General features: G+C 43.7%; 1 protein-coding gene across 1 annotated transcript in view; it reads left to right on the top strand.

The window, feature by feature from the left end:
* Positions 1-12,384, top strand: part of RASGEF1C (RasGEF domain family member 1C) — a 124,875-nt gene extending 112,491 nt beyond the window's left edge. The window contains exons 11-14 of the mRNA XM_032777919.2: positions 5,195-5,290; positions 8,717-8,840; positions 10,863-10,935; positions 11,408-12,384. Of these exons, the coding sequence (XP_032633810.1) occupies positions 5,195-5,290; positions 8,717-8,840; positions 10,863-10,935; positions 11,408-11,432 (318 nt within the window). The 3' untranslated portion in view covers positions 11,433-12,384. The remainder of the gene's footprint in view (positions 1-5,194; positions 5,291-8,716; positions 8,841-10,862; positions 10,936-11,407) is intronic.
* Positions 12,385-14,034: the final 1,650 nt, after the last annotated feature.

Here is a 14,034-nt window from a genome sequence, read left to right as displayed (position 1 = left end):
TAAAGTAAATAAGTTTTTTAAAATGTTTAAGAAGCTTCATTTAAAATTAAAATGCAGAGCACCCTGGACCGGTGGCCAGGCCGGGCAGTGTGAGTGCCACTGAAAATCAGCTTGAGTGCCGCCTTCTGAAGACGTGCCATAGGTTGCCTACCCCTGCTCTAGTGTATCCCTGTGACATTACCTAGGTGTATGGAATATCTTTGGGTGTTCTGTCTGCCTTAGGTACGTCTCTGGCCCCCAGAACCAGAGTATATGAGCACCTCACAGCCTTTAATGTATTTCTTCTCACAACACACCGGGGAGCAGGGGCAATGCTATTATCCTCACACAAAGGCACACAAAGACAAAGTGACTTGCCCAAGGTTGCACCGGAAGCTTGCGGTGAGGCCAAGAACTGAACATGCGGCTCCCCAGACTCCATTGGTGCCGTGCTTTTTCTTTTTTTAAGCACTGTATTTTTCTTCTCTTGTCTCCTCCATGTAGTTAGAAAGAAGTGAAGCTAGAGTGCCCAATGGCCTCCTTGGAGTGAGATGGGATGCACCTTGGCCATGGCTGAGGGAGGCACTCTAGTGCTCAGGGCATGGATGCTGCCGAGCCTCCAGACCAGCTAACCAGGGCCCTTTGGTGCTAGCACAATCTGATGTGCTGGCATTGCCCCTTACCTTGCTTTCAGGGTGCACTAGTGTCAGCATTCTGCCTGGCTCTCGTATGTGTGTAGTGAAAGAAAGGTGTTTCCTGCACCCTATTGCTTCCGTCCTCTCAGCACACCCATGGAGGCTCAACCTGGAAGTTAGCCCAGAGTCATGTTACATTGACGCAGCTATCTTCTCCTTGTATAAATAGTTTATTTAGAGTATATTGTATTTGCTTAGGAATAAGTAGGCTTTAAATAAATATGCTAATACGGCCCTTCAAGCCGTGACACGAGACAGTGGCTAATTTCAGAGTTAATAGAAATGAGCCCCCCACAGGGCAGAGGGACAGATCACGTGACAATAAAGGGTTTGCATTCTGTGCAGAGTTCAAAGGAGCATGTTTGTGAGAAACTAACTCTGCTTTCATATATGCAGTCAGCTCACCTGTGTCATCCCCAGAGTTAAGTCATTCCTCAGGGAATCACCATTTTGCATTGATGTTTGTCTAAATTGCTTTGAAATGTTGGACTCTGTACAGTGTAATGCTGTGTACGTTGTTGCTATCTGATACCATGGGGAAGTGTTTATCTGATTTCATTACCTTGGTTCCTTCTGAAGGAAGCGATTGTCTTTCTCTCTCTCTATGGGCATGTGGGTAGATTGGATGGTTTGGGGGAATCAAAAGTTCTGTGCTAGTGAAGTGGCTGGATAATAGCCCGCCTTACAAATATAACTCTCTAGTGTATCGGCTTTCGGTACAGAGATTCTGAAACTAAAACACACAGGGTGATATACTCTGATTAGGGACATTGATTGGGGTTTTTCGGTCTTTGAGCAACTATTAAAATCCTATGTGAAGAGAACTAGTGCTCTCGATCATTTCTGGATGGTGATCTAAGTGCCTCACTTCAATTTCTAGTGGTCACGTTTCCATATCACAAAATGACTGTCACAACTGTCATGAAGTGGTAGCCTCAGCAGACTTGTCCTAGACGGAATAACTCCCTTTCTCTCAGGGCTGCTCCCTGTAGGGAAGGCTTCAGGTTCATTGGCCAGCCATGGGACCAATCTTAAAAGCATCGTCAACTCTCAATTGATTGGCACTTTGTAGGATCAGGCCCAATGTGTTGGAGTTTTCAGTGCGCCCTTTCCCATACTGTATCCATTCTATGAATCGATATAGTACTGGAGTCTCCAGGGAGACCAGTCTGGCCTTCTTTTGGGAGTACTACATTTACATTCAAGAAATCCTCGATAACTGTCCAGAAAGAAACTCACAGGAATGCATCCCTTCATCAGCTCACTCAATGCAATACCTCAGTTGGACCAGAAAGTGGTTTCTATTTTTATAACAAGAGCAGCATTCTGGTTTTGGGGGTCCTTGCTTACATTTCCTTTTTAGTATCTATCAAGTGCTTGCACTCCCTGTTGGTGCATTGTGAAGGCTGTAGACTGGAAAATCGCTGGTGACATTCTACCTTAGGTCCACTTCAGGGCATGGCTACACTTACATTTTTGCAGCACTGGTAGTTACAGCTGTGGTCATACAGCTGTGTAGGGCCAGCGCTGCAGTGTGTCCACATTTGCAGCTGTGTAGGGCCAGCGCTGCAGTGTGTCCACTGCAGTAGAACGACCAGCGCTGCAGTGTGGCCACATTTGCAGCTTTTGCAACGCTGTTGGGAGTGGTGCATTGTGGGCAGCTATCCCAGCATTCAAGTGGCTGCAACGTGCTTTTCAAAAGAGGGGAGTGGGGTGGAGTGTGACACGGAGCTTGCGGGAGACAGAGAGAGTGGATTTTTGGAGCAGACACTGTGTGACAGCTCCCTGCCTTGCAAATTCTGGCCATTTCCCCCACCCCTCTCTCAATCACTCTTAAATGTAAAAAGGCTTCAGACCAGATAAGCAGCTTCTCCCGACGGACTCCCTCCCCCCCCCCCCGCTTCCCCCAGCCTGTTTGTCTCCTCAAGCAAACAGCTGTGAACATTCCAAAGCCTCGGCTCGCTCGCTCGCTGCAGCAAAGAGCAGCTGTGTTTGTTTTAGATAAGTAGCTCCGGGGAGTACCTTCCGGTTGTTGTATACAGGAATTGTGGGATACCTCCTAATACCCTGGAGGCCAATAACAGCACTGGTGAGTGTCCACACCTGATGAGCTACACCCGTAGCGGACCAGGTGTACAGCCAGCACTGCAGGAAGGGAGTTGCAGCGCTGGCTGAGCTCTGTAAGTGTGGACACCTGGTAAGTTGCAGTGCTGTAACTTGCAAGTGTAGCCAAGCCCTCAGATACTACTTCAGCTGCTGTTCAGCAAGAGACTGAATAACCTTTACCACTTAGCTAAATGATTGCTTCATTGTCATCAACTCCCATAGCCTTGCATTTCCTCAAAGCTATTGTACTTTCACTTAAGATACAGTTCAGCTCATTTACTAATTGGCCAGTAGATCCATTTGGATAATGAAACCCACATGGTGCGTTCTTATGTCCATTCATGATAATCAAGCCCATACTCAGCTACTTAAATTGCAGATATGGCAGCTACAAAGAGGTGTACAGACTTACTGGACCAAGCCCTTTGAATGGCCTTTCCCGAGTATGGTCCATCCGCACAACAAGAGTGAAGAGACAAACTTGATCTCTGTTACTGGTGTCCTTGCTGAAAAGATGCTCTGTCACTAGCTGGTCTGCCTATAGCTATCAGCATTTGGGTTTGGCCCTGGTGTCATTTGAGCTCCTTACTCCACTTTGAGATAGGCCTACTGTAGTGTATAACCATACCAGGATGCGCAAGGCTTCATACCAGGACCCTATTCCTAAATCCAACTTTAGAATCTGAAAGGCCAAATTCTTCTCTAACCTAACTCCACTGAGTTCAGAAGATTTACACTAAAGTGGAATTAGGCCCCTACTATACAAAATAAAGCTAGATGATAATATATCATATTGGTTAGAGGTAAGGCTTTGGATCTGTGTCTTCCAGTTTGCCCCAGATGATCCCCAGTGCTTGTTTTGAGTGCTCAAAGGCCTCTCTGATTAGGTCTCTCTGATTACTACCAACATTTCTTGGTGTACCAAGTGTTTAATTTCAGTATTCCCTACGACAGCCCTTACTGAGCCTTCGCAGGAGTGTCTCTGACTTTTCATCTTCATTTCCACCAAGCCAGGAATAAACGAACATCTTTCTTTTTCAACTCTCTTCACTGCCTCCTTTTTCCACATGGCCTTATTAAAATTGGTGCCAGACCAGTCCTTTTGCCTTTTAGTCTATACCAGCTTCTTAGGATGAATTAGTGTTGCACCCAGAGTCCATGACGTTTTGTGATGCTGACAGATTATGAGCTAAACCAGTGGCTCTCAACCTTTCCAGACTATTGTGCAGGAGTCTGATTTTTCTTGTGTACACCAAAGTTTCACCTCACTTGAAAACTACTTGCTTACAAAATCAGACAGAAAGATACAAATGTGTCACAGCACAATATTACTGAAAAATTGCTTGCTTTCTCATTTTTACCATAGAATATAAATATTGTACTTATATTTCAGTGTATAGCATATAGAGCAGTATAAACAAAGTCATTGTCGGTATGAAAATTTTGTTTGTACTGACTTCGCTAGTGCTTTTTATGTAGCCTGTCGTAAAACTAGGCAAATATCTAGATGCGTTGATGTACTGTCTAGAAGATCTCTGCGTACCCCCCAGGGTGCACGTACCCCTGGTTGAGAACCACTGGTCTAAACACTACTTTTCTCCAATCAGGAGAAGTAAAGTGGAAGCCATAATTTTGCTAGTTGTGGATCACATCCTCAGCCAGTGTAAATCCACATTACTCCACTGGAAATCAGTGGAGCAATGCTGATCTAGGCCATCTGAAGACCTGTGCCTGTGTCATTAGTGCAAAGCGTTTTACCAAATGTTCAGTGTAAGTCACCCTGTTTCATCTGAGTCATTAGAACTTCTGCTTTTCAGCTTAGAGTTTTGGCCCCTTTGGGGCTTATCTACACAGGAACGTGGCACTCTTACTTTGAAATAAGTGTGTCCGCACATGGAATTATTCAGGAGAATAACTCCATGCAGAGACACCCCCTGAGTCACAAGATTTTATTATTCCTTGTTTGTTTATTTTGGTGTGATTGTTAACATAACTGCACCTGTAGTAAGGGTTTTCCATCCTCATTGTATTCTTTGGCTCCTGGCTATCTTTAAATTGTCTAGGTGAATCCATTGGCTTATAAAACAACTCTGTAGATAAGAGTCTTATCTTTGCTCAGGAAAGTGATGCCACTGAAATATTAAGAAGGAATCAGACTAGTTGTAATTATTGCTTCATTTTTTGCCCATAGTGCCCACAGATTGTTCATTTCAATGGTGCAACCATCCCCCCCAAATCATTGAAAATATCTTTGTACCCTCCTTCCCTGGTGCTTGTCTATCATTGTATTGCTGTATAATAGAACAGTACATTGGGAAGTTAATCTTTTTTTTTTCCCACCTTCTGACTGAACTTTTCTTTCGTGCAGTGAAAATACGTAGCCACAAAGATAATCGTTGTCATTCCCTTCACAGATTGTCATCCCTTTCTTCAGCCTGTTGATCAAAGACATTTACTTTTTGAATGAAGGATGTGCTAATCGCCTTCCAAATGGGCACGTCAACTTTGAAGTAAGATCTGCAAATGTCTTTATCTACTCCATCCTGATAGCACTGTCTGAGACCATTTGCACACGTTTCAGTGCAGTCCTACAAAGACTAGATCCTACAAAAGAGATGATGTTGTGTGACCCTCCTTGAAGGTCAAACCAATCCCAGGATTCCCTTAAAAAGAATTCATATATAGAGAGAAAAACATTCCATTCAGAGATCAAAAAACCAAAGAGTTTCTTATGCCAAATGAGTGGCAGATCCTAACTTGTGTCCTTTGGGTTAACTGGTATAAATACGGTATCAGTGGCATAACTGATTATACAAACAGCCTGGAAGAAAAGGGGAATTTTTCAAAGACAGAGGAAAAGTATATTTACCATATATCCATAGATAAGCAAGGCAGTGTACAGTGCCTGATACTTTTGTGTACAAGTACCCATAGCGTTTTCTCATTTTATAGGTTAAGAAAATAGGGAGCTTTGCCAAAGCAGGTTTTAACAGGGTGGCTTGCTCCCTTCAGGGATAGAGGCCTGGGGCCAGACGCCCATAGTTATGAAGTAGGCACACCTGGGCAGGGATCAGTAGGTGTTTAAGAGACAGCCAAAAGAAGCTGGGGCCAAGAGTGCACAAGAGCTGCTGTGAGCAGGAATCTCCTGCAGGACACCCTGGACCAGGGAGCAGGGTTTGGACTTGGAAGCCAGAGCCAGAGGGCTGAAGAAAGCTGAAAGCCAGGGAGAAGAGACTCCATGGGTGTAAGAAGGAGAAGACTCCAGCCAGATAGGGTCTGGGAGTGGCCTGCCAAAGCAGGAGAGGCTCCTGGTTGAGATTGCCAACCCTCTAGGATTGTCTTGGAGTCTCCAGGAATTAAAGATGAATCTTTAATTAAAGATTATATCATGTGATGAAACCTCCAGGAGTACGTCCAACCAAAATCAGCAACCCTACCCCTGACAGGAAGGCTGGAAGTAGGAAGAGAAACTTTTTGTGCCTCTAGTCTGCCTCGTGCATAATAAAAAGCCCAACCCTTACAAGCCAATGAGCTGCAGTAGCCAGGGGGAGGGAGAGTGTCTGTCTCTCTGTCTGTGTCTCTCTATCTCTCTCTCTCTCGTGCGCTTGTTGGCGCACACGTATGCTCAGCCCCAGCCCCTTAACAATCGCCACACAGGCACACATGCCCAGTCCCTCCCCCGTCTCTGAGGTTGCTCCAGGCGCTCTGGAATTGATGTGCTGCCTGGGCTATCGGGGAAGAGGCATGTGTCCCCTGGCAGATTTTTCTGTGCGTGTGTGTGGGGGGCACAGAAAAATGCAGGCCATATGAATTCTGCACCCCCGCATCAGTGCAGAATCCCCTCAGAAGTAAACTTGTGTGTGTGTGGACTTTTGTTGGACTTTAACTTGGGATTTAGAGTTTTATTTTGAGACTATTTTATGTTAATAAGCCCAGTTCCAAGGAGGACAGGCTTTGTCACAAAAAGCCTGTGTGGAGTGTATTTAAGGAGCCCTTTGAAGAGGGGAAAACTGAGGCAGGGACCTGCACCACAACCTCAGGCCACAAGTGGGTGCTTGGGAGGTGGCATATCCTGTTACAATGCTGTCAACCAATTGCAAACGTTATGTAAATATAAGAATAGAGCTCGAACTATATAAGGCCTCATCTATAGTCACCATGTTAATCAGGTAAATCACACACATTTGGCCTGGGAATGAAAACTCATGATCTTCTGCTTGGAAGCCTCTACTGATTACACAACAGGAGAATTTGCATTAACTACCATTATACACAGTAGAAAGACATGTTCTCTCTGTAGACCTGACACCAGATGGTAATAGTCACAAATTGTTAACTTGAGAGCCAAGGTGGATGAGGTAATAAGGAACTCCCAGCATCACAGCTAAATACAAGGTGGACCAGATTGTTCAACATAAGTAGTTAGCACATATTGTAAGGAGCCATTTACGATAGAACAGCCCCGTAATGCCTCTGCAGTCATAAAACAAGAAGAGGGGGTTAGTTGTAGTAAGGCATAAATCCAATGTCTCCGAGTCCATTTTGCAATGACATAGAGTTCCTTTCCCAGACTTGAAGTGCTCTGTTTGGCTTGAAAGCTTGTCTTTCCCACCAACAGAAGCTGGTCCAGTAAAAGATATTACCTCACCCACTTTGTCTCTCCGTATCATGGGACCAACACAACTACAGCTACTCTGCATATAAATAGTTGAGTAATTCTGAGTCCATACACTAGAGGGTAGTGTTACAGTAATGTGACAGAGTGCTGAATGCAATGTGCATGCGTTCCATTTTTTAATATTGTGTTATGCACCACCCCTGCTGTATTCTTGAACTTCTCTGAAAATGCAGACACAAAGCGCTTCTGTAAAATTGCCCTGTATAAATAAGAAGAAAATTTGCTCCATCAACTCTCAAATACTTTCTGAATCTCATGTGAAAACATCTTTTTTTCTTTTGCTTGCTTGCTTCTCTAAGTTTCTGCCTCCCTGAGAGGCATTGTGGCAGAAGGCTTTCACCATACAGTGAGCCAAGCCTGTTGCTCGTAAGTGTTGAGTGGTGCTTCAGGTGTTGTACGTTAGAGCCTGACTGTAAGAGGGCATCTCTCTTCACTACAAGCTAGTGATGTGATCCCCTGCTCGCAAACACATACTCACAGTAGCTTGTGAGGGCTAGCACAAGTATAGAGACTAGCGTAGCCATGGTAGTGTGGCTAAGCTGTGCTGAGTACCTACCCATTGTTTTCAGAAGTGTTTGTCCTTGGCACAGCTGGGTCACACCACTCCTGCCACTGCCCATGCCTTCGCAGCTGCACTAGCTCTCCTCGAGCGTCTGTGAGGATGTAAATGCAAGCAGGGGGTTTGCACTCCTAGCTTGCAAAGTAGACACAGCTTAACTCAGAACACTGTAGGCATCCTTGTGCCTTGGTAGGTGTAAGGATCGGGAAGGGGGCCTGTGCTAGTCTAGGAGGTCTAATTTACATCATCTCACACACGCCACTTTTGATACAATGCGTTTGTCATGTCTATCATATATTGCATGAAGCCTTATATGATATATTCCTGTAAAGTATTTTGTACAAAGCTGTATTCTAAAATTGGGACACATCTAGAATGGCACTGAGTTTTATGCCATCCGTTCTGGAACAAACCCTATGCATGGAAACGGTAAACTGTTTATTTCTACTTGAGAGTAGAGCAGGATTTCATGTGATGATGGAACGCAGGATACCCCAACCCTGCTTTTTCCCCTTTCAGCACAGTATGGAACCCAAGGGGAAGTTTTATTGAGAAAATGCTCCCTTCTGAATTTCATAGGGTTCCTTTACAAATGCATATCCATGCAGTTTGCATTAGGAAATCTGCAGCCTCTGCCCAGATGTGATCCTTTCGGTGATATGATGTTCTTGTACTAAATGGACTTTATAATATTTGCAGAAATTCCTGGAACTGGCTAAACAAGTAGGCGAGTTTATAACGTGGAAGCAAGTGGAATGCCCATTTGAACAAGACCATAACATCATCCACTACTTGCATACAGCTCCCATCTTTACTGAGGATGGTAAGAAATCCCTAAATATTTTTTAACCATTCAAAATAATATAAATGTGACTGTCTCTCCATCACCACTGATAAAACCCTTATCTGTGCTTTGATGATCTCTAATTTTGATCACTAAAGCTGCTCCTCTCTAGGCTTCCTGCCTCTTAACTTGCTCATCGCCACTCTATCCAGCGTGCTACTGCGAAAATGACCTTCTGGTCCATTAATTCATTGTTGTGCCACTTTTCCACCATGTCTCCACCAGGCATCCTGTAGTAAGTCATCACAATGGTACTGTCTCTAACCAAGGAATGAGGCTGTGCAACCACATCAGGGACGATCATGAATGTCAGTCACTATCTAGCCAAAAGCAGTTCTGGGACTGAGGTCAGGGCTACCTTTCCCTACCAATCAACAATTTCAGCTCTCCAATCAGTTCTCCAGAGGCCCAGGCTGTGGGAGTCCAACTCACATCCCTCACTCCAATGAGGAAACACTTTTATTTTATTTTTTTAAGTATTTTAAGACAAATCTTCCATAGTAATTACTTTAAAATATGATCCGATTCCTGTTCCGAAACTAGTCCCTGTCCCATCTCTCTTCCCCATCTCCTCTCTTACCCCCTCCAATTGGGGGTTTAGTGTATCACACTGCTTCATTTCATATGGGATTATTTCAGTCGCATCCTGTTACATCATGGCAGACATATCAAGTGACAGCAGCTACATTCCCATAAGCTAGGCTGCAGTTGGGTTTATTTTTCCTTTTGATTCTATAGGCATTTTTCTACAGCCATCCAAGTTAATCACACCAGACAGTTGTTACTTCATAGGCCACATCAGAAGTCAAAATACAGCTAGGAAAATTAAGCTCCAATCCCATGAGGAATGACTGCCAAAAAGGAAAAATTAAAGTGATTAAAGCAATATGTATGGAAAGGGGAGGGAATGGGGGCTTCAGGTGGTGTTTAGGGTACTATGTGTAGGGAAGTGGGGGTTGTAGATATCTCAAAAGGGCTGTTTTCAGGCTGCATGGTGACCTCAACTCCCTAATTGCTTGCAGACCCTCTCCCGCACATAAAGGGTCATATTCATGCCAGCTTCATGAAATACCCACAGTAGAAGCCAGGCTACAGCTGGCCTCCCCTACTGCCAAAGGTAAAGTGCAGTGCAGAAAGACCCGCCATGAGTAAAAGAGAGACAGCGCTGACCGGTCAAATAAAACAAATAAGCTCTCTGTGCCACAATACAGAGTAACAGTGGGCTAACTCTTGAGTATTAAAACGTTACTGAATTATATCACAGAATAAAATACAAAGGTGACTGTGGCATTATAGAATAAAGCATAACTAAATGGTGTAATGTGAAAGTGTCCATGAATACAAATTATGACCTACTGATAAAAGTCCATAAAGCAAGCTAGATGGTAATGCACTAGCAGCTCCCACAGATGGACTCTTGAATGCATACGCTTATTTTTGCACTATAAAATGCATCCTGTAGTTCAAGGTTCTTCAAAAAAGATCTATTAACTTAAATCAGTTTATACGATTATACGTGTCATGAGGGTGTCCTTTCTGCATGGCATTTTCTCGGTCTGGACGCTGGACTTTCATTCTTGCCTAGTGTGCTATTTGTTTAACATGCCTTGTCTCTTCAGGAATTTGAAGAGGTTGCAGATGAAAATGGGGGGTGAGGGGGGATTAAACTCAGTGTTAAATTATGTGAACTTAATGTAGAAGACTGGGGATTTGTCTCTTCAGCTGACAATCCTTGATTTTTTTACTTTGTGATAACACACTGGGGGCAGCTTTTCAAAGGCACAAATGGGATTTTGGCACCCCGGGCTTTTGGTGAGAGTTAGGCACTTAACCGCCCTTGGATTTTTAAAAGCATTCTGTTTATTGTGTGGGACCGTAGTGACAACAGATGAGGAAGATAATATGTACCAGCAAAACTCACAGAGAATGACTGTAGTTTGGGGAAGCAAAGGGATTTGGGGTTCCTGATGATATTTGACTAACTTTTTTTTTTATTATTAGGTTTGTATTTGGCTTCCTATGAAAGTGAAAGTCCGGAGAACCAAATTGAAAAAGAGAGATGGAAATCCTTGAGGTAAGAGTTGAGTTTATAAAACCATAACTACAATATATGCACTACATTGATAGTCAAGAATTAAACTTGACTGAAGTTTGAAAATTTCTTAATAGAACTGGTATCAAATATGTGTCTTGTTGATTGTGCTGAAGGTGTTCTCAGTTTAAGACTCTAGTCTGCAAAGCTGTAACTGGACTGATAAAATAATAGTCCTAATATAAATTATACATGGTAAATAAAAAGTGCCCAGTTCTTATTTACACTGTTCTGACTGTGTAAAGGTGCCTGGGAGTGGATATATAAAACCCTGCTAGAGTGTCATGTATATCCACTTTAAGGCTCCTTTATACTGCCGGACCAATGTAAACAGGCTTTAGTGTAAATGAAAATAAAGCCTCACTAATAATCCTGAATGAGCCAAAACCAAAAAACACTGATTATGCATGCTTCTGTGTTTCATCTTCATCATTGTAATGTTTCAAATTTGCAGGTCTACTATTTTAGGAAAGACTTGAAGACTCAGATTATTGCAGTACGACAAGAGAAAAAATCAGCAAAAATATTTTGCACTACTGATTCCAAAGACGCCTATTTGGGATTTAGTTTTTCTTCTTCTTCCTTTTTATTTTTGGACTGCTTAATGTGATGAACTGGCTTCATCCATTGAAATTAACAGAACTGACTTACCGTAGGCACAATTATGCTTTTCTAATTACTCAAGAGAGGATGGACAACAGATTATTTGTGGCCATATCAAAACTATGTCAGTATCACTGTAACCTTGTCTCAGATGGAAACAAAACAAGAGCAAGGAGAGTCATGGTGCTGCAGCAGAGAACGGTCTTCACTGGAAAAACTAAAGACGCACTGTGCACATTTCAGAAGCAAGTGCTTCAAACAGCAGCTCACTAAATCCGTTGAGTATTGTAAAATCAGATTCTGTTAAATGCAGTAGCAATCTGGTTAATTGCTAAGGAAGGAAGGAAGGATTTTATTTTACATCAGCAGCCTCCTGCCTTGTTGAACAATGCACTGACTTCAGCAGAGATAAGCTGCCCGTGGATAAAAACTCATATAAACCACATCAGCATGAAAGGTCATGCAAACCCCATGAATTTTTACATAGAATGATTTGAACTGTGAACATTGGTTATTTCTTCTTTCTCCAATTGTTCTTGCCTTTCTTACTGTGAATCTTGGCAGACTTCTCTGAGGCGTGAGCTGAAGATGAGACAAAATACAGATCTTCTGCTTTCACTGAAAGCTGTGGGAAGCAAATGGCTCCGATTCCTACTTACTGCTATTTGAAGTATGTAATCTATTCCCTAATTCTGTTGGTGCTGAGAGAGGTGTTTTTAAGGCACCTTACATTATTGACAAATGATAGAAGGTGATTGTGTGAGGAAACTCATTGGGTTTGTTTTTGTCTCCTCACTTCAGCTTTGGTTCCAGTGCAACACGATATTGGGACACAGGGAGTGGGGCGGGGGAGGAAGAGCAGCCTAGATTTGTGGACTCAAAAGTGCATTTGAGTGATGAAGAGTTTTCACTCTATGTACCAATGCACTAGAGCAGTAGTTCTCAAATTAGGGCCACCGCTTGTTCAGGGAAAGTCCCTGGTGGGCCGGGCCAGTTTGTTTACCTGCTGCGTCCGCAGGTTCAGCCAATCGCAGCTCCCACTGGCCGCGGTTCGCCACTCCAGGCCGATGGGAGCTGCAGGAAGGGCAGCCAGCACGTCCCTTGGCCCGCACCACTTCCCGCAGCCCTCATTGGCCTGGAGCAGTGAACCGTGGTCAGTGGGAGCAACAATCAGCCGAACGTGCAGATGCGGCAGGTAAACAAACCTGCCCAGCCCACCAGGGGCTTTCCCTGAACAAGTGGCGGCCCTAGTTTAAGAACCACTGCACTAGAGTAAAGACTTAGCAACACCCCATTTTTATTCTGACTTTTTATGTGCTGAACCATGCTCCCCACTTTCCTTTCATGGAGATGATGTGCTGTTTGGAATGGGGACCACATCTACCTTTATGTTTGCAGAAATCAGGGTGCTACTGTAATATAAACATTAAATGGCTAAAAATGAATTGAGCTTATACTAGGTGCAAAACAGAACTCTAAAACTAGTTTGCTTTACTCTAGAAGACTTTACCTATTTCACTCCCATGAGCAGACCCCTGGTACTGTTTGTGAGCATAAGGACATAAAGATGTGCAGGGAACAGGTTTGAAAAAAGAACCATACAAAAGCATAGCAGAAATAAAAAATGCCACATGATACTGAATTCCTCCTTTAATTACAGGCTCAGTGTTGGCATTTTAGCTGTCCCAGTCTTTTTTTTCTGACCAACAGAAAGAGCTTGGTTCTACACTGAAGTCAATGGTAACTTTTCCTCAGTAAAGAGTGAAGAATCATGTGCATAACTTATCAGAACTGCTGCTGGGTTTAAAAAACAAAAACAAAAAATCAAGGCTCATTAGAAACTTGGCTGTGTCTGTGTCTGGCTTTAGCCAGAAAGTTATAGCTATTGCTTCGCACTGCAGTCCTCGCCATAGTAACCTGCACCTGAGTGTGTTGCTGCAAGGTGCTCCCTCATTGGGCTACATCTGGTATAGGGTGCAACTTCATGTTTCAATTGTTATCCATAGGGTATATACTGCACTTATTCCCATAATGCTACACTGGCTTCTGGGGTGCAATTCAGGGTGTTGATTTTGATTTATCAAAGGCCTGTAGGGTATTGATCATGGCCACCTGAGAGACCACCGCTCTCCCTATGCTCTGTCATGAGGTTTGACGTTGGCTGGGCTGCTTTTCTAATAGTTCCTGGATCTGAATACTGTGACAAAGTTTCTCCTCTACCTTGGTGAGTACTGCGCTTATTTGGCAGATTTGCTCACCTCAGTGATCTTCCCCACAGTCTGGATCAACTTCTCCTGTGTCTGATCAGGAGTTGGGAGGTTTGGGGGGAACCCAGGCCCATCCTCTACTCCAGGTTCCAGCCCAGGGCCCTGTGGATTGCAGCTGTCTATAGTGCCTCCTGTAACAGCTGCATGACAGCTACAACTACCTGGGCTACTTCCCATGGCCTCTCCAAACACCTTCTTTATCCTCACCACA

This window comes from Chelonoidis abingdonii, chromosome 7 (assembly GCF_003597395.2).
Source record: "Chelonoidis abingdonii isolate Lonesome George chromosome 7, CheloAbing_2.0, whole genome shotgun sequence".
Classification (NCBI taxonomy): domain Eukaryota; kingdom Metazoa; phylum Chordata; order Testudines; family Testudinidae; genus Chelonoidis; species Chelonoidis abingdonii.
This window is presented reverse-complemented; position numbering and strand designations above follow the sequence as displayed.